Genomic DNA, 26,091 nt, shown 5'->3' on the forward strand with positions numbered 1-26,091 from the left:
ATTCGAGGAGGGTATTAGAAACTTTCGCTCTAAATACAAGATCCCCTCAACGGTAGGGATGAGGTACGCAGCCCAAGGGGAGTGGGTTGATGCCAGGCAAACTGGGGAAGTAGTTATCCCCATGATCGCCTTTATTGAGGGCGGGATGACTATCCCCATGGGTAGTATCACTAGGGGTTACCTCAACTTCTTTAGGCTATTCCCCACCCAATGTGCTCCCAATATGTTTAGGGTCTTGGGAAGCGTAGACACTCTGAATCAGAGAATGGACCTAAAGCTAACCCATCACGACGTGAATTGGGTGTATAACCTTCATCGCCTAGCTGACCAGGGCTATTATCTCAAGTCGAGATATCCTGAAGTAAGGCTAATTCAGTGCCTCCCCACTTCAAATAAAAACCTAAAGGAGGATTTCCTTATTTTCTCTAGGGAATGGCACGATGGTTTACCTTGTCCGACAGTAGAAGGAACACCAGGTGGGCGCGAAGTTATAGATCTATATTATTTAGTTCGTGAACACATTTCATCTACTTTCATTATTTCTGTATTCCACAACTTTTAACCTTAGAATCAACGGTTTTGCAGATAGGCGCTACACGAAGCCCAATCTCAGATTAGTCAATAAGGCGAGCCTAGACAGGTTATTGAAAGCTGAAATATACGTGAACGAGGCTGACGTTCAGCTCCGGGCAGCACATTTAATTCTTGGCTATACCCCCCTTTCTTTTGCCTTTCAGGCGCCAAAGTGCGTGATCAAAGCACGTGATCCTCGGCTTCACCGTATCAGCGTTGCCCACGAAGGGTTTATTGTTCCAGAGGGTATTCCGCTTCCCCAATACACATCTCACACAGAACCTCTTTTCGTGGCCAGCGTCTCGGCGGGACCTTCTTCACCCTTACCTTCCCTCAAGAGAAAAGGAACACAAAGGGGAAGGAAAAAGGAAAAAGGCGAGGAAACCGTTGTAACAGTGTCTGAATCCTCGGAAGATTTCGAGATTTTTGATCAACCCACCAGCCCCGAGGAAGACCCTGACGAGATGGGGATACAAAGGAAACCCCAGAAAAGCTTGATGGAGTTGATGGAAGGTCAGCCGGGTTAGTCCGCACCTGCCAAGACAATACCATCCCAGGCTTCATCTCTTCCAGCCAGGTCTCCTACTCCAGCTCCTCGCCCCCCTCCTAGTTCATCTCCACAACCAGCGTTTCCCAGCGCTGCTGGGTAGAAAAAGTGCAGGGAACAGAAGGGCAAGGAGGTGGCGGATACAAGCAAGTCTCGTCCCACTCGAGAGGAGGACGATCAACGAGCTGCAAAGCAGCAGAAAACTAAGCACCCAGCCACGCGGGGCCAAGAGAAATCTGATTCCCCACGTCCCGAGCCACAAGCATGGTTGCCCGCACCTATGCACGGTGGGGAGCCCCTGCGAGACGATACCTCTATAAGGGATTTTAACGGCGGCATTGGGTGTCACGTAGCCTCGGCCATAGAGGAAGCCTTATTGCTCCCAAAAGATATGGCCGAGATAAAGAATATGAGGAAGAATGAACTCATCCTCGACAACAAACGATATTTGGGCATGGTGAGAAACTACTTTTTACCCTGTTTCATTCTACGACTATTACTCACTAATACGCACTTTTTATTAACTATAATGTTAACTCCCCCCCCCTTTTTTTTTTACAGATCATCCAGAATACTTTCAAGCTAGATGAAATGCTTAATGCCTGCTCCAATCAGCTAGATGGCGAAAGGAAAAGAAAGGTAATGGCTGTACAGACCTTGTCGAAATCTGAACAGGATTTGGCCGACGCAAGGAAAAAACTACAGGCCGAAGAGGAAGCTCGCAAGAGCGCTGAATCGGCGTCAGAGGTTTACAAGCAGCAGGCCGAGGAACGAGCAAGGCTTCTGCGCGAGACGAATGCCGAGCTGAAAAAGACTCAGGAGCAGGCTCTCGTTCTTAAGAAGCACCTAGAGGAAACTCAGAAGCTTAGGGAGCAAGCTGAAATGCTTAAAAAGCAAGCCGAGAAAGCGAAAATCAACGCCGAACAGGTAATGAACAAAGCCGAGCAGAAAGGCTACGAAATTGGTATAGCTGAAACTGAGAAGGCTTTCAGAGCTGAGGTTTCGGAGGTATGCCGCATCTACTGCGCAAGAACTTAGAGTGAGGCTCTTAACCGTGTTGAGGTTGAAGCCTCATCTGAGCTACGTAGGCCAGAGAACGTATACTATCTCGAAGCGATACGCCCCTCAACTCTTCAACCCCATCAGGCTGATGCTCCTTCTCCAATTATCAACCTTAACGAGGAGGTTTTGCCTCGCAATTCCCCCCCTTGCGACCAACCGGGATCGACTGAAACGGGACTAGCCCCTCCAAGAGCTTCCCCAGACAAAACCACTGCTGCTTCGGAGGCTGAGACGGCCTCACAGGGTTTTCAACAGGAATTGGACTCCACAGTTCTACCAACTGGGGGCATTACCAAAGCCAAAGATGGAATCGCAACTTCGAAGGCAGACCTACCCCACAGCCAGACCCCGCAGATCCAATTGAAAGTAAAAAAGTAGAACCTGTTTTGTAACTTTAAATAGACACTTAATAGAGGACTTTTTTGCTCACTTTCTTATCGTTCTAATGGCTCCATGTTATCTTTGCGCTCATTTACTTTGTCGTAGTAATTTTGTATGAGTTCATTTCAACCACCTTTTTCATTGTATGCCAATCTTGCGTCCGAAGTTCTCTCTCCGACTCCTTAATGAATGTTCATAGGGCATTATTTCCGTTAAGTTTATAATTTAGAAAACTTATCACAACTCTATTATCATTCAATAATTCAATACGCAACCTAGAAGGTCAATTTCTACCGAGTTTGCGGTCCAAGGATCTGGCATAACTTAGCCTTTATTCCACGTTTTAATATAAATCACAGGATGTTAATTTCCACTAAGTTTGCGATTCTAGGACCTGGCATAACCTAGTTTCTGTTTAACAATTCAGTATAAACGATAGGATGTTAATTTCCACTAAGTTTTGCAATCCGAGGACCTAGCATAACTCAGTTTCTGTTTAACAATTCAGTATAAATGATAGGATGTTAATTTCCACTAAGTTTGCGATTTGAGGACCTAGCATAACCTAGTTTCTGTTTAACAATTCAGTATGAATGATAGGATGTTAATTTCCACTAAGTTTGCAATCCGAGGACCTGGCATAACCTGGTTTCTGTTTAACAATTCAGTATGAATGATAGGATGTTAATTTCCACTAAGTTTGCGATCCGAGGACCTGGCATAACCTGGTTTCTGTTTAACAATTCAGTATGAATGATAGGATGTTAATTTCCACTAAGTTTACGATCCGAGGATCTGGCATAACCTAGTTTCTGTTTAACTATTCAATATGAATGATAGGATGTAAGATTTACAGGAAGCATAATTGATGTAAGTTAAAAGAGAATATTTGAATTGAAACTCCTTTACTAATAATAATACCTTTTGAGATTATTTACATTCCAAGGATGGAGTACAGGTTTTTCATCTAGGTCCTCTAAATAGTAAGCCCCTATTCCTGCTACAAAAGTGATCCGATATGGCCCCTCCCAATTGGGTCCCAGTTTTCCCCAATTTGGATTCTTAGTGGCCCCCAGGACTTTTCTCAGCACCAGATCTCCTATGGCTAACGGCCTCATCCTCATATTGCTATCATAGCCCTGCTTGAGTTTGTGCTGGTAGTAAGCTAGTCAAACCATCGCACTCTCCCTTCGTTCTTCAATCAGGTCTAAACTTTTTCCCAACATCGCATCATTATTACTCGAAGAGAATGTACTGGTCTTTAACGTTGGGAATCCAGTTTCCAGGGGAATGACGGCCTCGGCCCCATAGGTCATGGAGAAGGGAGTTTCCCCCGTCGAACGTCGGGGTGTTATCCGATACGTCCAAAGCACATGTGGCAGTTCTTCCACCCATTTTCCTTTCGCGTCATCCGGTCTCTTCTTAAGCCCATTGACGATGACTTTGTTAACAGCTTCAGCCTGCCCATTGCCTTGTGGACAAGCTGGAGTGGAATATCTGTTTCTTATTCCCAGTTCTGAACAATATTCTCTAAAGGCATTGCTATCGAATTGGAGCCCGTTATCCGAAATAAGAGCTCGTGGGATTCCAAATCGCATAACAATGTTCTTCCAGACAAACTTCTTCACATCTACGTCCCTGATGTTCGCCAAGGGCTCAGCTTCAACCCATTTAGTAAAGTAGTCTGTGCCGACCAGCAGGTACTTCTTGTTTCCTATGGCTTTAGGAAAAAGGCCGACAATGTCTAGCCCCCATTGCGCAAAAGGCCAAGGGCTTGAGAGAGGGTTAAGAACTCCTCCTGGTTGGTGGATATTCGGAGCATATCTTTGACACTGATCGCATTTCTTAACGTACTCCTGCGCCTCTCTCTGCATATTCGGCCACCAATAACCTTGCGTTAGTGCTCGGCATGATAGAGACCTTCCTCCTGTATGGCTTCCACAAATGCCCTCATGCAATTCTTCTAGGATTGATTTTGCTGTCTCAGGAGGCACGCAGAGCAAGTATGGCCCAGAGAAGGACCGTTTATACAGCTTTTTATCCTCGGATAACCAGTACCGAGGAGCTCTCCTTCGTATTTTCTCTGCTTCTACCCTATCCTTGGGCAATATGTCACTTTCGAGAAATTTTAATATAGGGTCCATCCAGCTTGGGGACAAACTAACTTGACGGATTTGGCAAACCTCCTTTTCTGGTGAAGTGGGAGTACGCAAGTCTTCAACGATAATCACCCGAGGGAAATTTCGTATTGAGGAGGTGGCAAGGGTCGCCAAGGAGTCAGCGTGGGTATTTTCACCTCGTGGAATATGTAATACGTTGAAAGATTCGAACTCAGTTCGCATATGCCTAACCCGGTCCAGATACCCTTGCATCCTTGGGTCTCTGGCCTTTAACTCTCCGGTTACCTGGCCAATGACCAGCCTCGAGTCTGAGAACAGTTTCACCGCCTTTCCACCAATTTTATGGACCATGCTCATTCCCATTATCAAAGGTTCGTACTCTGATTCATTGTTAGTAGTCGAGAACCCTAGTCTTAGCGACTTCTCGATGATGACCTCTTCTGGGGATATCAACACCAATCCCAATCCAGCTCCCCGTTGGTTTGCGGCCCCATCCACGTATACTTTCCATACAAACCCTCCTTGTGCGGATATCACGCCAACCGATTTTTCACCCATGTGATCTTGATTCCTACTAATTTCCTCAAGGCACTCAGCGAATTCAGCCACCAAATCAGCGAGAACTTGACCCTTTACAGAGGTGCGAGGCATGTATTTGATGTCAAAAGCACCCAGAATCGTACCCCACTTGGCAATTCTGCCGGTGTAGTCAGCACTTCTAAGTATGGATTTAAGAGGCAGTTGGGTCAAAATAACCACAGTGTGAGCTTGAAAATAGTGCGGAAGTTTACGTGTTGCATGGACCACTGCCAGTATGGCCTTTTCTAATGATAGATATCTCACCTCGGCTTCATGGAGGGATTTACTTACATAATAAACTGGCCTCTGGACGCCATTGTCTTCTCATATCAAGACGAAACTAACTGCGTGAGGAGCTATCGCCAAATAGGCATACAACACCTCATCCACTTCAGGGCTAGACATGATAGGCGGCCTGGACAAATAGTCTTTCAACTGCTGGAACGCTTCAGCGCACTCCTCAGTCCATTCGAATCCTTGCCACTTATGTAACAGGCGGAAAAAAGGACGACACCTTTCAGTCGACCTGGAGATAAACCGGTTCAACGCAGCAGTCATCCCAGTCAGCTTCTGCACCTCTTTTGGATTCCGAGGCGCTTGCAAATCGTGAATGGCCCTAATTTGGTCTGGATTCACCTCAATTCCTCTATGGGTCACCATGTACCCCAAGAATTTCCCGGAACCTACACCAAAGGAGCACTTCGAAGCATTCAAGCGCAACTTATGTTCTCTCAGTATCCCGAAGATGCTAGTGAGGTCCCCCACATGTTCAGTCACTACTTTACTTTTCACAACCATATCATCGATATAAACTTCAATACTTCTGCCCAGTTGTGGCTCAAGCATTTTTGTCATCATGCGTTGGTAGGTGGATCCAGCATTTTTCAAATCGAAAGGCATCACCATGTAATGGTAGTTCCCAACCGGTGTCACGAAAGCAGTCTTTTCTTGATCGTCGGCAGCCAGCGGTATTTGGTGATACCCTTGAAAGGCATCCAAGAAACTCATCCTAGGGTGGCCCACGGTCGGATCCACTAACTGGTCAATCTTCGGTATAGGAAATGGGTCCTTGGGGCAAGCCTTATTAAGATCCGTGAAGTCCACGCACACTCGCCATTTTCCAGTTTTCTTCTTTACTACCACCGTATTGGCCAGCCATTGAGGGTAAAAGACTTCCTTGATAGCTCCAGCCTGTTTTAGCTTGGCAACTTCACTTCTAACTGCCTCGGCATGCTCCTTCGATGGTCGCCGAGGAGGTTGCCTCCTGGGGACAACGGCAGGGTTCACGTTGAGTCGGTGACAAATGAAATTCGGGTTCACCCCTGGGGCTTCGTACGGGTCCCATGCAAAAACGTCCACATTTGCTCGGAGGAACTCCAGCAAGTGCTCTTTCTCTTGCAAAGGCAACTTGGCCCCAACCCGGAAGAATTTTTCTGGATCATCGGCAACAATTGCCTTTTCCAGGTCTTCACAGTCTACCCCATTGGTTGGCACGTCTAAACCTGACACTGGGGACTTTAATTGCTATGACTCATTATCGGCGGTAGCCGAGGTTTCTGCCTCTGGCCGATGCTGTATAGCCGCTACTTGGCATTGCCGAGCAGCCGCTTGGCTCCCTACTATCTCCAGCACTTGGTCTCCGGATGGGTACTTCACCTTTTGATGTAGGGTGGATGAAACCGCTTTAAGGGTGTGAAGCCAAGGCCTGCCCAAAATAGCCGTATACGGAGAAAAAACATCTACGACAATAAAATCCACCTCCACCACCTCCGTGCCTAACTGCACGGGCAGCCTGATTAACCCCATAGGAATGACCAACCTTCCCTCAAAACTAACTAGAGGGGAATTATAGGTTGTTAAGTCCCCCGGTTTCAAACCTAGTCCCTTGTACAAATCTGGATACATCACATCCGCAGCGCTTCCCTGATCAACCATCACTCTTCGGACATCGTACCCGCTAATCCTCAATGTTACCACCAAGGCATCCTCATGGGGTTGTATGGTCCCAACCAGATCCTCATCTGAAAAACCCAGAATCAAGGGGACACGCCTCTTGGCTTTCTTCAATGCCTGAGAACGGTCCTCGGCCGGGGATCGGGACACCGACAACACTCTCGAGGGGCAAGATCCAGTCCTTCCCGGGGCCGCAAAGATGACGTTAATCGTACCCAGGGGAAGCCTTGATGAAGCATCCCCACGCATCTCGAAACCTGCTTGGCTCGCCCTTCCGCTGGAGTGATGCAAGAGTTGCTTTAATTTCCCTTCACGGACCAACTGTTCCAAGTGGTCCCATAAATTTCTGCAGTTGTCTGTTGTGTGCCCATGGTCCTGATGGTAATGGCAATACAAACTTGGGTTGCGTTTTCTAGGCTCTCCCGCCATCTTGTTCGGCCATTTGAAGAACGGCTCATTCTTTATCTTCTCCAAAACCTACTGAACAGGCTCCCGAAATACTGCATTGACAACCTGGGCATCTGCCGAGCCTGACTGCCCAACAAAGTCCCTCCTTGATCGACTGTTATTATTACGATCCGACCTGAAATCCCTCCTCTCCTGGGGGATCATCTTGGCCTTTCCTTTCTCCTGAAGTTGATCTTCCTCTACCCTTTTGTACTTCTCTATTCTGTCCATCAGCTGGCGCACACTGGTGACAGGTTTACCCGTCAAGAATTTCCTCAAGTCGTGATCAGCTGGGAGACCGGCTTTAAAAGTGGTTATAGCCACAGGGTCATTCTTCCCATCTATTTCGTTAAACATCTCCCAGTACCTATCCGAATAACTCTTGAGAGTCTCGCCCTCTCACATAGACAAAGTTAACAGGGATCCCAAAAGGCAGAGGAGTCCGACTGCATGTAATAAAGCGAGCACCAAAAGCCTGAGTCAGTGTTTTGAAAGATCCAACAGAATTGGCCCTTAAACCATTGGACCACCTAATCGCCGTTGGACCCAAACTCGATGGAAAAATCTTGCACATCAAAGCATCATCCCTGGAGTGAATAGCCATCTACTGGCTGTAATAGCTTACATGTTCCACCGGATCTGAATGGCCATCATACAAAGAGAACGTAGGTTGATTGAACCGCCGAGGATGAGTAGCATCGTCTATGCTTCTTGTAAAGGGTGACTTGGAAATTTGACTTAGGGCTTTGTTCATGGCATCGTTTCCCAAGCCCCTGCTAGTTGAATTTTTGCGCCTGCGCCTATGACGATATTCCTCTTCATAGGAGAAAGTCTCGCTTTGTGGAGTTCTCGACCTCCGCCTGTAGCTAGTTCCATCCGACTGCCCGGATGATGGTTCAGAGCAAGGTGGGGAACGTTCCCACCGTGCATGGCGCAATTCCCTCTTCAAGTCTGTGATCTCACGTTGCAGATTCCCACCGTGCTTCGCGTGGGAGACGTGACTTTTCCCGCGTGAGTGGCTCCTGGTGGTATGAGTCGTATGTACACTCCCCTCCTGGATTTCCCTCCGTTCGGGACTCCTTCGAGGACCACCTGCTGAGAGCCCCTTGACTCCGCCTGATGCAAGTTGACATCAGTCCTGCTCCTGGTGCGGTATGAGTCGTATGTACACTCCCCTCCCGGATTTCCCTCCGTTCGGGACTCCTTCGAGGACCACCATGCTGAGAGCCCCTTGACTCCGCCTGATGCAAGTTGACATCATCCTGATGCGGTCCCGCTACGGGATGTGGTAGTTCCACTTCTTCCATCGGAAACGTTGTACTAGAAATTATACAAGCTAACACAAGCTTTTCCCACAGACGACGCCAATTGTAAGGACACGATTTTGTAACGAACCGTAACAGTATTGGGTTCGCACGTAAAAAGGCCCAGACAATATGATTTGTAGAGCGTGGGTGTAAAGAACTAGGTTAACTGTGTTCTCCCTTAAAAAAATTCACTCTCAAGTATGTTTAAATATCTAAAATTGGTACAACTATCTTTTTCTTTAGTGAACAATACAATTCTTTTTCTCTGCGCTTGTTCTCTTCCTTCTTGTTTATGTCTTTCACCCTTCTCTTTTTCTCTCTCGATCTCCCCCCTTCTTCATCTCTTCTTTTAGTTTATATACCCCCCTTTGTGTCCCATCCTCACTGCACACGTGTAGGTTGGGTCCGGAGGATTTCTTTCTGTCCCATCTAGCATCTCCTGGAACTTCTCATGGGCAGCTGTAAGGCTGCTTCCTTACTGTTCAGGTATCACCTCCACATTAATGCGGCCAGAGAGTTGGTTGAGAGGTCATTAATGCGGAGGCAGCTTTAGTTATAGATATTTGTTTACCTTATCTCTTTCATCCTTGGTCAGTTATTCTATCTTTTGCGGTGACCTAATTCTGAGATTTGGTCGCAAAAAGACCACGTCCCGATCGTCCTCGGACGCATACTGCCGAGGAGTATGGTATCCTCGGACGGATACAGAACCTTACCCTTGTGAGGTTGACTACCATCCCCTTCAGTAACGGCCTTATGTCTGAACTTGACTTCCTCGGACGGATACACATCCTCGGATGGGCCACGGGCCCAACAATCTTGAATCAATTCTGAACTCTATGGGCCCATTGATCGAACGGTCCCCACAACAAGTATAAGGGCCAAAGGGACCAAGATCACTTCTTCTTTTTTTCTTTTCTTTTTTTAGAAGGGGGACCAAGATCACAACCCTGTAGTTTTTATTTTATTTTTTATGTTGTATCCTGTAGTTGAAACGTGAAAACAAAGTTTATAATTTAAAAACTTGAAAGAGTAAAACTTTCATCCAATGCTCTACAAATTATATATTATATGGGACGACAATTTGACATGTTATCAATTTAAAACATGTATTGTGTATGATGTGTCTCGGACTCTTGTCTAATATACAGAAGTATTGGATGTAACCGAAATGTAACCGAAGCTCATATGGCCTCATCTAATATATAGAAGTGTTGGATGTAAACCAAAATAAAGAATGTTATATGATGGTTATTTTAAGCCATTACTTTAAAATGATGTTTAATAATTTCAAAGGGAATCAATCTCAAACACAACTCACCTCACCTGGAAGGCTCCAAACCAAAGCAAATCAAACATCACAACCCAAGTCGATTGACCATTTAAACTATTAGGGATAGATTGAGACGGATGCTATAAAAAACCAATAATTGCAAATCCCAAGTGGCGTTTTTAAAAAAGAAAATTTTTAAAGAATTTTATGTGATTTAAAAAAAATTATTATTATTATTATATGGGTTTTTACTTTTTAATCATGCTGCTAAAAGTCTTCAACGTGTTGGGTTTGGCATGTAATTAACCTTTGATTCGTTATATAATTCATTTTGATTAAATAGGTTTATTCAATTTAACCATTTTTTAAAGCAAAATCTTATCTCACCTGCGAGCCTAATTACAAACATAAAATTATAGAAAAAATATCAATACACAAAAATTATATCATTTGTATAATATTTAACTTTCATTTTTTATTATAAAATAATACACAAAAATGAGTTTTGGATCGGATAGTTAGTACATCTTCATTTAACAACAATTTTGGCATATATGTTTTTCTTTTTGATTATTCAATCATTATAACAAAGGAGAAATGATTTAATCCCTAAAAGTCTTTTTTGAAAAAAAAAAATGTCAATTGAGTTACAAGTTCTTGAAAATTTAGCAAAACAAAGAAAATGTGTAATATATTAAATGACATTTTCAAAATATTATTAGTGTTGTAACATTAACAAAGAATCACACCGAGTGTAGCTTGATCTTATATATATTTATAGGGTTGTGTTTGAGTTACACTATTGACAATGTTAAATCACTTAATAATTTTCTATTGGATATGTGTTTTGATAAATCTAGTTATGGATTACATTTTCACCTTTTTTATTTATTTATTTATTTATTTATTTATAGTTAAACTAGATAAATAACATTAACCACAAACAAGTCTATTACAAGATAGGTTTATCAAAAAAAAAAAAAGTCTATTACAAGATAGCTCAACTTTTGTCAAAAGTGAGCAAAGGTCCCACCACGCATGTGCAATTCATCAAAAATAACAAAGTCTATGGATTGTAAAAACTAAAGATCCAATTTTTGCTAAGCTATTTGCACACATATTAACTTCTTTGATTTATGAATAATATCCCCCACGGGTTTCCCATCAAAAAATAAAAATAAAAAAAATGAAGGAAAGAAAGATATAATCCACCATAAACTTTTAAGCATATTAAAAATTAATAACTATGTCATCTAGGGGTGTTCACCAAACCGCAAAAACTGCACCAAAACCGCCCATAAAATGGCATAACCGCACTGCACAGCAAGTAATAGTGCATCGCACCGCACCACACCGCATGGTGCAGTGCAGTTTGCGGTTTTATAATAAGAAAACTACACAGACCGCACCGCACTGAACCCTCTCTATATATTAATATATTTATTTATTTTTAATATTAAATATATTATTAATAGTTTAATAACCCTAGTTTTCAAAAAAAAAAAAATTTAATAACCCTAGCAAGTGTTGACTAGAAAAGCCGACCTAAAATATAAAAAAAATAATTAAAAAAAAAAAACTAGCTCAATAATTTAAAACTTGGCCTAAAAAAAGGGAAAAATTAGTTTTGGGCTGAGTAGGAAAAGCCTAAAATTTGAAAAATATACCGACTTCAAACCGCATCTTATACTTAGTATCGCACATGTGACTGCAAAAATAAGGTGTGGTGAGGTTATGGTTTTGGCTAAACTTTAAACCGCACCACACCGCACTGCACATATGACCGCAAAAACAAGATGCGGTGCAGTTATGGTTTTAGCTAAACCGCACCGCAAAGTACAATGCTAAAAATGGCCCAAAACCGCATCACACCGCACTGCGAACACCTGTCATCTATTAATTATTTAAATTTACAAGAATTTTTTTTTTTTTTGTATTTTAAATTTATATACGAAACAAGTTTAACCCGTCTCTATTAGTTAATTAACATTATACAAAGTAAAAAGGAGTTAACCTTGTATGACACATATAATCTAACAATTTAATTAGTGGCTCCTAAAAATTTCGAAAACGCACCAAAACGGGAGATAGTGTCCAAATGATGGAAAATGAAAGTATGTCTTTATTTTGAAGAGAAATGAAAAGTTGACCAGGTTTTCAGAAATCACGCACCATTAGTTTAACAAAATTTATATAATACTATACTCTGTTTCATAGTTCTATTTCACTCTCCCAATTCAATAAGAGAGGACAAAACCTTGACATCAACATTTTGGTATTTTCCATCACATGCAAGAGGATAGCTGACGGAAATAATATTAATGAAACTTTGTCTGTTCATCCAAAAAAACAAAATAATTAGAACGACAGTTTCTTGTTTTCTACTGATTTTGTAAGATTTCACCTACTTTTTATTTTTTATAGGGGAAATTTCATCATACATTTTGTCAGCATTGAGAAAAATCATTTTCAATTAAAAAAATAGTTCTCTTCATAACCTTTCAAGAGTATGACGGATCATGAATTCGAATCTTATTGTTTATTATAATATATATATAAAATTAAAGGAGAAGAAGCACAAGAGCAAACTAGTAAACATAACACTGTAATTAACAAGAACTTTTCAATGAAGAATTGTTCAATAGATCACTTTCCAAGAGTTAATTATCACCATGCTTTAAAGTAATAAGACATGACCTTTTCCAAAAAAAAAAAAAAAAGTGACCGAATGTTGGGATGCGTTCATCTAACAAATTTCTTACTAAAAACCAAAAGCAAGAAAGGGATAAAATATAAAATGTCCAGTATTTGGAAGGGTGAGACTTGAGAGCAAGAGAGGGCAGCATATTAGAGCATTAACATCGGTCTTTGTAGAATTTGTTGTCTATTTTAACATAACAACTTACCTTTTCTATTTTATACGACCACTTTTCCAAACAATCCACATTAGATTATCTATTTTATACTACAATTCATTTTTTTATTTTTTTGAGTAATACTACAATTCATTAAAATAATATTTCTTTATCATTTTTTAATCATTCTCTCAATTCATATATCTCTCTCTTCCCTCAACCAATCTTCCTCAATCTACCACCCCCACCAACAAAACCCAGTCAAAGGGCTCAAAGCAATACCAAAAACAAAACTTGTACATTCTATCATCAATTCCGGCAAACCCACAAAATTCCACCAAGCTTGAATATCAATTCCAGCAAACCCACAAATCCCACCAAGCTTGAAGCTAAATAAGAGAAAAAAAAACCCAGTCAAAGGCTCAAAGCAAAACCAAAACAAAACCCACAAATTTTATCATCAATTCCAGCAAACCCACAAAATTCTCAAATGTCAAATACCCAAATCAAATCTAACCTAAAACAAATACCAAAAAAAAAAAAAAAAAACATTTATCAGCCAAAGTCACTTCCTTGCTTGATATTTGCGATGGCTAGAGTGGTGGAGTTCATCGGAGCTCCAGTAGTGGTAGTAGCAGTGGTTGTGTTTTTTGTAATGGTATGGTTGAGTTGTGGGTTTTTCTTTGTGGGTTGGGTCTTGATTATGGGTTTGTATAGGTGAAGTATTTTATGTTGAGATTGTGTGGGGATTTTGTGTTTGGAGGGACAGAATTGTGTAGGTGAAGTATTTGAGGATGGGTATGTGTGGAGATTTTGTGTTTATAAGAGAGGGGGAAAATGGGCTTTTGCCCTTATTTTTTAAAATATCCAGCCAAAATTGTCCCTCTTTTGAAACTATTAAGTATCGTGTTCCTCTTTTGAAACTCGGTTTTCTAAAAATCGAGTTTCAATGTAACTCGATTTTATGATTATCGAATTTTAGGTAAGTTTTCCCCTAGAACTCAATTTCAGTAAAATCGAGTTCCAACTAGATTTTTTAAAATGGGAAAAGCCATGGGTGCTCCTCTAGAGTTGCAAAAACTTACCTAGAACTCAATAATCATAAAATCGAGTTCTATGGGAAACTCGATTTTCTAAAAATCGAGTTTCAAAATAAGGACATGGTGCTTAATAGTTTCAAAATAGGGACATTGTGCTAGATATTTTTAAAAATAAGGGCAAAAGCCCATTTTCACCTGAAAGAGAGCATGTCTGATGAAGTAGAGAGAGAAGAGAGTGAAGAGAAAGTGACGAGAGAGAGAGAGAGAGAGAGAGAGAGAGATCAGATCTATGGAGAGAGAAAATAATAATAATAATAAAATATATAATACAAATGAATAGTAACCATGTAAATATACACGGTTACTGCAGATACTTTGGATATTTAGACAACTTTGGCTTGACTGATTTGAAAGATTTTTGGGGCAAAATGTGTAAAACTTGCTTCTTTTTGTATTTTACAAAGCCTGATGTGATTGCTTACTGATTGAAAGACTAAGTTTTTATGCCTAGAGTTCATATTTGTAGAACAAATAATATTTTTACATTTTAGAAAAATTAAAATGGAATCTTTCTTCCAAAAAAAAAAAAAAAAGTGTTTGGAATATAAAATTGTACTCAATAATTATCTATTATATAAGAGACACTTAACTAGAGTTCAAGTGATAGTTTAGTGGTGATGATGAGTGATGACATGCTTTATAATATCTCATGTCTAATTTTTGAACCCCATCTCCACCTCCTTCACTCCTGTTATCTACCTATCTCAAAACAAAAGAGAGAGCCTATTAAATAGTTTAAATTACAAGAGAACTTTACCATTATATAATAAAAAATCGTGGCCCCATTAACTTTGATAAGGCCTTGTCCTATCACAACCTTGCTCATATGTTAATATATACACTACCATTTTCCTATATGAAGTTGGCTTTCTACTAAGGAAGTTCATAGACTCAATACTATACTGGGAAATATATCGTACTAGCCGTTAAATCGATACTAGTACTCCTCTAAAATATATAGAAAAAATACCAAGTTGTACCAGCTGTACTAGGCATATTTCAAGTGTTTCGACCATTATTAGTACAAGAAAAAAATAATAAAAAAAGAAATTTTTATAATAAAAAAAAACATGTTATTTTAAGCTTATATATTTGTTAATATACTTAGGCTAATTATTAGGCTTATAAAATATGTTGATTTTAAATTTTTTGTTGATAATTAAACATGCATATAAATTTATACATGTATCAACTGGTATCAATTGATACCAAAATATTTTGTTCCCTTAGCCAAACCGAAACAACCTCCGTTAAATTGACTCCCTTGATTCTACATGTACATTGTCATGGTCTCCTAAGGTGTAATGGCCACTATAAACAAGTTCATGATTCCAACAAGTAGGAAGCAAAAATACACTCAAAACAACAAGTCAAAACAAACATTCTCCATATTTCAAGCTTGCGTGATGCACAAAAATAACTCACATGTAAAACGAGATAAGTTTAGTGATGAACATAGAACACACACACACACAATAGACGTAAGATGAATAAGAAAAACCCTAGATGCAAATTTTATATGGCACGAGAGTAAGTGTCGTGAAGCCCTCATTTTCACCATTAAAAAAAATGAAACCCTCGTTTTAGTTTAGATCACATGTAAACAACTCATTTTAAATCAAAAAATAAAATGTTTTTTTTTTATTTGTCTTTTATATGATTCGGAAACTATTGAAGCATGCAATTTTTTTTAAAAGGTTAATCATATGCATGAACATATGATTAACTAAAACCCTAGATCTACATGTTTGAATTAAATTCCAAATTTACAGGTTCAAATTAAATTCCTAGATCTATAGATTCAATTCAAAACCCTAGATCTATATATAATCATATGAATGCAAGAACATGTTATCAAATAAATTATTACTAGATCTAAAGAACCCTAACATATTATTTACTAGAACATGATATTGAAATCATACTCTAGAACATATTTTGATAAAAAGATCAGAACACTACATGCATGCAAATTCCAAATTAGGAATTAATTGAAGACCAGGATGGATTTTGATTCTCTTCACTACAAGGATCATGCTTGATCTTCGATTAGATCTCCACCCCTTTGCGGTTTATCTATAAATATGGTGACAATGACAAATGAATCTTCACGTATTGATGAAGCTGTTTGATGCAAAGAACGATTCCTATGGACTAGAGTGATTTGTAGTGTATGTTTTATGGTGGATCTATGCTAAATTGTGCATAAAATAAAAAGGAAATTTGTAGCTATGGGGATGGGGGAGTAAAAAATATGCACTAGACGGCTCTAGCCTAAGTTTTGGAAAAATTTGGTCCACTTCAAGTCGGTAATAACTCTCCCCATTTATAGAGAGAGAAAAAGAGCTGTTTTAAGGTCATAAACACAAGCGCCGATAGACACTCCGGAGCTTAATTTCAGCACTTATGTCTTTGACTGATGTGCCAAAGAATCAGAGTGGGCCACTTTAAGTTTCTCCAATTTGACATTGACTTTCCACATTTTTTTAGAGTTAATTTAGTCTTGTAAGCATATATAGACTATTCATTTGATGAGTAATCTTATAGTCATAAATTTTTTTTACAATATTTTTACAAACTATTGATATAATCAATTCTTACTAATTCTAATATGGGCTCACCACTAACATCATATTTTTACTTATCAATAATTGTTTGAAAAATACTAAAGTCACATTAGAAGTTTATTAAAATGTTGTAAAATAATTTGTACTTGTAGAATTACTCTCATTTAATAATGTTCTTCCACAATTCAAATTCTAATTAGCTAATTCAATAAATATATTAGCTAACTAGATAAATGCAATTATTTAAATTTAATTAAATTTCAGTATATCATAACTTTTGAGTGGAGTTTGTATTGTGCCGATATGTTAGAACCCATTTCAATCCCTCTCCCTGGATGTTTGTTTCTTAAAAAAAAAAAAAATATATATATATATATATATATCAATATTATCTACATGAAATTATTATGTGTTTGCATATCTACCATAATTAGAATAAATAATCAATAGATTCAATACAATGTTATCTTTCAATTACATTAAACACGGAAACTTTGATTCATAATCATATCCCTTTTACCAGTTTTTTAGATAGACAGTGGGGGAGGGGGAGGGGGAGGTAGGAGAAATCACTCACTCCACAAAGGGGACCACATCAGCAATGAATAATTTCTCCTCTTTCGCTTGTAGTAGAAAGAAAATAAAAGGTTGCTATCTATCAAATTAAACTTATCAAATAATAAATGTGCATTTTTGTTTTCAATTGAAAATAAAAATAGTTTACTTTAAAGACATTACGATTTACGAGGGACCTCATACAAAATTATGAATAGAGTTGCAATTCAATCGGCGTCAAACTGCCAAAGTGGATCTCTATTATGGTAGCATAAACAAACTATTGATACGAAAAGAGGGACAAATTCTTCAATATACTGATCAATTGTATTTTTAAATGGTTATTTATTTATTTATTTCTAGAAACAAATACACACAAGAAAGAGGGAAAGAGATTTTAACATAATGGCACACCACAAACTCTACTTAAAAGCCATGATGATTATTTAAATAATTCAACAAGAAGGTTTCAAAAAATAATAATAAGAAGAAAGAAACAGAGTAGCAATTTTTCCTTTTTTTTTTTTGGTAAACTACATAAAGCAACTTTCGTTTTCCAATATAATACGTATGTCCATACTTGAAAGTCAATTGGGTTGTTAACTACCCCCACGGCATTCGGTAAAAAGTTCAATTGATTATTTGACTAATCATGGTTCTTGGATTTTACATTTGGTTAGGACTGTTTACATTTGTTATTCATAATTGGATGGTGTTGAATGTGATGATGATGATGAGGTTATTTTCAAATTGTTCCTTGATGATGTTTTAGACTTCAAATTACATAACCAAATTCTCTGTCATGATCATAGTAGCTTGCCAAATTCAACACCACAATTATGAGTATTAAAATTGAGTGGGACCAAACATATTCAAATATTTGACTTCCTTTAAAGTGAACAATTTTAGAGATGAAGTTGCCAGGTTTGAAACAAGAAAGTTTTTTAAGTTTAAAAGAACTTGAAAGAAATTTCTCGACAAGGAGAGCTTGTTAATGCGTTTTCTGACTTTAATTTCTTGACTATGATAAGGCAGTGGGTACATAGAGTGTTCCTTTTAGAGGTAAGAAGTTGTGCGTATCGATTATTACATGGACCCAGCTTTAATTGGTCTTGCCTTCTTGACAGTTCTTGTGCATATTCTCGTTTAATATGAAAATGACTTCCAATGTGAATGGTAGAATCAATTTGTCGACAGGTATCTTGAGAATAAATTCTATTTATTTTTAAATTAAATTTTATATAAATATAATATCTATAATTCATCTTGAAGTTGTGTACATATTTTAATTAACCATATCAATCACATTTAATTAGGTCAAATAATTTTTTTTTAATGTCACCAATATAGATGTTTAGGATTTGAATCCATCATTTTTCATTATATATATAAAAGAATAACCATAGATAAAAAAAATAAAAAATAAAATCATATATAAATAGGAGTGTGTATGAGTCAAGTTGGGTTCGGTTGGAGGGTTTTTTCAACCCTACCCGTTGGATTTTGAAATTTCCAACACAACCCAACTCATTACATTTGTAAAAATTAATCAAATCCAACCCACATGGTTCAGGTTGAATTGGTGGTGGGTTATGCATATATGTTTTATATCATGTTAAAATTTAGGCTTTCATCAATTATTTAAACATTTTTTTTCATTAAATTATTACAATTCATATAATCTATTTAGCTATATCCCTTTAAATATTTTTTCATTAATTATTCAAATATTTACTACACCAATTATTCCACTACAAGAAAAAGTTCATTTCTGCATGTTGTACTTACACAATTGACTAAACACAAAAATAACTATTACATGTCGTATAATATGCTTTCATAATGAGACTCACTAGTTATGGATGTAGTTGAATTTTATTAATAAAATCCATCAGTTTCTTTCTCCAAAAAAAATAAAAACTATATTACCAATATTTTTATAAAATAAAATAAAAAACTATTGAATTAATATTTTATTATCCAATTAATTCTTTTCACTATTATATTGTGGGTAAATTGCAATGACCTTTGCAAAAAAAAAAAAAAAAAAAAATTCTATTATTACACTTATCTCTCCCTTAATTTGTTTCTCAAAAAAAAAAAAAAAAAATCTCTCCTTTCAAAATAAGACACCCACCTCCATTAAAATGCAATTATGTGCACTATCCTGCCCCAGATTGAAAAAAAAAAAGTTAAAAAAATCCCAAATGTCCCATTATAGAGGGCGTGTATGATAGTTTAATGGATGGTAAAATAGGTATTTTCACTTTTTTAAGCCTTTGTTCAATTAGGTAGGTTAGTGTAAATAGTTTGCATTTTAGGAGAGGTGGATGTCTTACTTTGAATTAGATGAAAGGTGAGTGTAAGAAAGGAAAACCTTAAGGGAGTTTAGTGTATCCCATATATTTTGTAAACATTTTAAAATAAAAATAACCTAAATTTTGAGTTTTTATAGATGGAATCATTATCAGTTTTTTATGGTCAAAAAAAAAAAAATATATATATATATATATATATTATTGGTCCGTAAAATTTACTTAGTGAGCATCTTTTGTTACTAATGTTTCAAATAAGTGCTATTGATTCTTGAAATTTGAAAAATGAACAGTTTTGGTCCCTTCGTCAGTTTTACAATAGTAATGAAACCCTGTGACTTAAAATTGCACAAAATGAAAGAAGATCAAGTATGTCTACATCTTTTACAGTTCCGAATTGGCTATAAGAAGTTCTTGAGGTCTTCAACAGAGAAAGACCATTACAAATTGACAATGTAGAGCTTTCTCTTCTGGTTTGGATCCTAGGTTAAGGTTTGCTTTGGTTCTTCATCTACCACAACCTCCTCTAGTCCTCTTCTACCGATAGCATAGTTTGATTTGGGTCAGTTTTGATTTGGGAAAAAATCCAAATAGAAATGGGATGGGTCATGGGACTTCCTAAGCTAATTTGCTCATATGTAATTTTTAATTTAAAAATGTTGCAATCCTTTAAAAAGAGTCACATCATTGATCTAATAGGCATAAGCCAGGAAAATTGAAGTTGACCGAATGTTTAATAATGTTCATCTTTTTAAACTTTAAGAATTAATAGCACCCCTTTAAAAACTCAAGAAAGAAAAATGCTTCATAAGTATTTTGGCCTGTTTATTGTTTTAATATTTTATAAGAATAAAAGGAATGAAGAAAGAATGTAAAATCATACCATGAATTATACTCATTCAATCAAATTTTTGAATAATGTAATATGGTAACGAGTTAGATGCGCGAGAGCGCACACACACACACACACATATATATATATATATATATATATATATATATTCAGAAGAACATGCATGTTTAAATAGAATCTAATATAACATAACATGGTTGTTAAACAAGGGCTGGACCTTGGCCTAATGTTAGTTTTTTTTTTTTTTTTTTTGATGGACCTAATGTTAGTTTTTCTCACTGGTTCAAACAATAAATCTTCAATGGTAATGTCAATTACAGATTAAATTCCCATAAAAATTACAAATTAAATACAAAAAAAATGAGAATATTAATAATAAAATGGACAAGTTTTAAAATTTAATTAATCAATTTAAAAATAAGATATACGCTATTAATTGCATGTATATATAGTGACATACATAAAACAATATTAAATTTGAAAAAGACAATCATTGTGTTTGTGGGGGTCAAAAACTACACTTCTCGGAGGATAAGGTAAGGCTCCTCGAGAAATAATTGATTGACAGACAATTCACTTATAAAAATGCATAGAGGGAATTAACATTCTACAATGAAAGACTCAAACAATTGACTTCATCAACACCATTTATTTCATATAAAACTAGAGTATTACAATAGGGGTTTCTCTCTTTTCTCATGGTGCCACACTTTCTCTCTCTCTCTCTTAGACAGACCGATGTTTTTTCTTTTTCCTTTTTTTCTATATCCATTTTTTTGTCACCCCCTCTACTTGCTTCCCTCTTCCCTTATATAGGTACATGCCTTGTTCTTATCTCTACAGTTGTCCAGTCTTCAGCTGGGTTTTCAGGGATATTTTGTCCTCCTTTATCTGTTTCCTCCCTTTCCTTATCCTGAAATTTTGACTTTTTGGGGTGTTTGTACTGTTCAAATTGTCTTATTTGCATTTAATGGGGTAGGAGTTGGATGGAAACCCCCTCATTAATGAGGAGGTAAAGATCTTCAACCTTCCTGCAGGTTTTGGAAGACTCCCCGAGGTTCAAGGTACCCCCTGAAAGTAAAATGTGGGATTTCTCGTGCATCTCGCCACGAATATAGTTTGGCTCCACTTATCTTGTTGCTCCCTCCACAGGTACGATTTACAAAGGCTCCTACCTTCCTTGGGTTGCTCGAGATAACCCCACACCCTTCCTTCAATTCTTTTAACTTCATTGGGCCCCTTTATGAACATGGGTGTATGGCCCAATTTATTCCCCGGGGCCCAACTAACATCTGGGCTTTAGGCCTGGAAGGGGGGAGGACTCTTCCACTCCCCACAATATATATATATATATATATATATATAATTTAGCATTTATATTGTTGTGGTGGGAAGAGATAAAAAATAAAGGAATAGATATTGATGATTTGTATTATGTTTTATCTCCAATTTTTTAATAAGTATGTTTTATCTCCATTAATTTTGTCAATTTATAACAAATGTAATTTTTTAAAGCTTGGAAATCTAGATACCCCTTGTGTGATTTGCAACTAAACGTAGAAATATTTCAACATTCTCGAAAATCCTAAAATATTACCCCGTACCAAATGCCACCTAAATGTGCATTTTTTTTTTTTAGCTAGAAGAAAGGACACGTAATGAGCTATTCCAAAAGTTTGTTATTTACCCCCCCCCCCACCCCCACCCCCCCCAAAAAAAAAAAAAAAAACTTAAAGTTTGTATTGTTCCCTATGAAATAGAAAAACACTTTGTATGGTAAATTTTTTCGTTACAACTTCCCCTAATTTTTAGTGATTTCTTATCCAAATTATCTTTCAGTATCCCCGTATCAAAGTTCTTCTGAATCTTTTAGCATCAATTAATTAGCTACAACAGAATCATTTAAGGGTACATTACACTTCATTTTCAAAAAAAAAAAAAAAAAAATCTATTGTTTGTCTTAAAAAATAAAATAAAATCTCCCAAATTTCTTTTTAACACAGTAAAAAATCTTTTAAATAGTAAATGCGAAAATCACTGCACACTTTTTTTTTTTTGAGTTGAGTTAAAAATCCTAATCTACCTTATTTACCCTTGTAATGCTCCCTCTAGAGTTTGAACCTATGATCCCCTCTCCCCTTGACCAACATTTTACATGTCGTGGTGGTGTGGACACAGTTTTTGAGTCATAACTTTTGTTATAATTCTAATGCGATTAATTGTAATTGGTGTAGAAGTAGAACAAGTAGTGGGTCAATGTGTGAATGATAGACAACTCCTCACAATTAGCCATATCAAAGTTAGAACAAAAATTGTGCCAAAAAAGTTGTGGTCCTAGGAGAACGTAGTCAATTATCAAAACTCTAGACTTGTCAAGGGTTAAGATGGCAAAGTTTTAATGATGGATTTTGTTAATGGATGCCCAAAGGGCGTTTGTTAATGAACCATTAATTAGACCCTTTAATGATTATGAAACTAATATAAATTATAGAGTAATTATTAGAAGTTTTTGAAGTATGGTTACAGTATATTTCTTTCTCTCATATTCATGGTGAATTCCAGTATGTATTTAATTAATGGGATTCACCATGAATTCGAGAGAGATTCAGATCCTCTAGATTTTTTAGGGTACTATATCAAAAAGATTTCCTTAAATCTTAACTATTTTTTAATGATTTTATGGTCTAGATTCTGTCATATCAATATTCTTAATTGTTTTGTTTGCAATATTATTTTATTATTTTAAGAATAATATTAGTGGAATGCTGACATGGCAGAATTTTGACTATTAAATCATTAAAGAATGATTAGGATTTAAGAAAATCTATTAGTAGAGTACTCTAGAGAATCTGAAAAATGAAAGGACACGGTGTTTATATTTTAATTCTTTTAACCTCAAAAATGCACATGCCACCAACTAACTACACTAAAACCCGAAATCACAGGTTATCACTACTTTAGAATTTAAACCCAGTTTTCAAATTCCTTTCTGCTTCTTGTTGAATTTGCTTATCCTGGAAACCACGTCGAATATCCATAATCATTAAAAAAGAATTAATCTTTCTAAAATAAATAAAATTAATCAAAATAAGGTGGCTAGCTTTTACTTGTACAAGATAATGAAGGACAGGTCAGCGGTGGCGGACAAAACACTCAATCAAGCCCATACTACTGCAATTAATCTTTTCATAGAAAACTACATATAAATTATAAATAAACAAATTAAAAAATACAATAATGAGCCGATTACCTTGGAGTTGGATTAGCACATCTCCATATATAAAGTATTTGAGGTTAATGAGAGAAAGGGTTCAAGTTACGAAATTAGCAGTATATTATAATTATCTTTAAAAAAAATACAATAATTAAGAAAATTAAACAAACCCATCTTATAAATCATAATATACAATTTTAACATAAACAAATATTAAAAGAACTGAGAAAGTTGACCCGGTTGTTCTTTTATGACCTCATAATAACTTTTTTAAAAAAAAAAAAAAAAAAACCTTATTTATATCCTCCTAGCCCTTCTCTCTCTTATATATATATAAACAAAAAAGGTCTACTTTACAAGTTACAACAACTAAAAAAGGTTTCACATTGCCTAAGAAAGATCCAGAGAAAGAGAGAGAGAGAGAGAGAGAGGGCATGGCTGGTTTGCAAAGATCTGCAGTTTCATTTAGGAGGCAAGGCTCATCAGGGCTTGTGTGGGATGACAGGTTCATATCTGAGGAGCTAAACAAAGTGAACCAAAAAGATGACCAAGAACAAGGGCAACAACAAGAGCTAGTAGAGAAGTTGGATATCAAAGAGGTTAAGCCATCAATAAACGTTGGATCAACCAACACCATCGAGCGCAGCCGATCCAACGGTGGAACACGCGGCTACCGCACTGGAAAGGTGTCTCCGGCCATCGAGCCGCCATCGCCGAAGGTCTCCGCTTGTGGGTTTTGCCGGGCTTTCGGAAATCCGGACAAAAAGGATGGTCAAAGGACAAAGCGTGGTAAGCATAGATCACGATAAATTTGCTGTTTTCCGGTGACCGGAGTTGAGGAATTCCGGTGGACGTGGAGTACTATAAGGTTCTTTTATAGTGTTCTTATATAGTATATGTTTTAGTTTTTTTAGCTTGCTAGGGGGGTAAGTAAGTTCATCTCAATAAAGTGAGATGTTAAGAGTTTTGGGAAACAAAGACAAATGATTAATGATGTTTTTTTTTTTTTTTTAGTTCTAAATTTCTTGTTTGCTATTTGTGGTCATGTTCATGTTTTGTTTCTCTTAGATTTTAGAGATGGTTTGGTGGTTTTGGTAGATGTAATTATGTGTATATTTTTTATGTTTCTTTTCCTAAATTTAATCTTTGGGAAACTTTGTTTTGTACAAAGCAAATGTCAATTGGGGATCTCTTTCAATCTCTATTATTTTTCTCTCTTGTGAACGAGTTGTTTTGATGTGGAATTGTTTTTTGTATGCAACTTGGTTTTGACGTATTGAGATTAAAAAAAAAACAAAAAAAACAAAACTTGGGTTTTGATGTGGGACGTATATACTTTTAGGAAGGAATCTTTCCATGTTGTACATGTGATATTTTAATTTCATGGTCGGTATTGGGATCTCATCTCTATCTCCATGGTTAAAAGTGAAAAGTCAGAACCTTTGAGAATCTCCTCGATCCTGCTTTTTCTATCTTTGGTAAAAGGAAAATTTTGTGCTCTCGGGATCACCAAAGAATGGTGGACCTTGCTATCCTAGTCTCTTCAATTGTCGCTCTCGCTCTGCTCTATCTTGCCACTGAAAAACATTCATTTTGCCTTTCGCGTGTTATGTTTTGGTTGATTGTTGACAACAGTGATTGATTATAGCATTAGGATCTTTAACTTTGATTTTTTGGATTCTTTAAAATTGGGATTGTGGTGAGTGATCATACTCTCCTTGATAATATAATATAGCTATAATTTGTAGTTCAAGTCATATTCAAGTCATTCAATCCTTCACTTCTAGCTATTAATGTAACAAAAAATATGAAGTACCAATTTATTAGGCTTAAGAGTATTCATATGTGCAAAAAATATCAATTTTTTTCTATGAATAAGAATCTATTTTTTCTATTTTACATACACATTTTTTAAAACACTCCACATCAAATTATCTATTTTACAATATATCATATTAAAATATCAAATTTTCTTAATTGTTTATCTTTCTTCACAAATAATAACTATCATTTATTCTCTTTTTTTAGTCTCGAGATATGTAAAGAAAGAATAAAAAGTTATATGCAAAGTAAATATTGTTATTGTAAATTTACACTGTCATTGTAGCAACATTGCAAATTTACACATTTTTAACTTATATGTGAGTGATTTTGAGAGTTGAATGTATGAAATCGATATATTTTTCTATTTTACATTGTTTGATAGAAATGCTCTAATGCTTATCATATATACAAAGCTGTCCTTGTCATCAAACTGATTCTAGCTTAAGCTTTGTGGAAGTAGGTTGGTCAGTATATACTACTCTGTACATTTTTTTTTTAAAGCTTGTACTATGAATTTATGATATTCTATTTTCATCTGTTAATGAGCTATGTTTCAAGAACATTTC

The 26,091-nt window shown here is 36.8% G+C and overlaps 1 protein-coding gene across 1 annotated transcript; it reads left to right on the top strand.

Moving 5' to 3' along the window:
• The first annotated feature begins 24,048 nt into the window (after window positions 1–24,048).
• Window positions 24,049–24,919, top strand: LOC115992004 (uncharacterized protein At1g15400-like). The gene has a single exon (XM_031116040.1). It carries the CDS (start codon window positions 24,136–24,138, stop codon window positions 24,508–24,510), a length of 375 nt encoding a protein of 124 aa, XP_030971900.1. The 5' UTR covers window positions 24,049–24,135; the 3' UTR covers window positions 24,511–24,919.
• The last annotated feature ends 1,172 nt before the right edge of the window (window positions 24,920–26,091 follow it).

The sequence above is a fragment of the Quercus lobata genome, chromosome 5 (assembly GCF_001633185.2).
Source record: "Quercus lobata isolate SW786 chromosome 5, ValleyOak3.0 Primary Assembly, whole genome shotgun sequence".
NCBI lineage: Eukaryota > Viridiplantae > Streptophyta > Magnoliopsida > Fagales > Fagaceae > Quercus > Quercus lobata.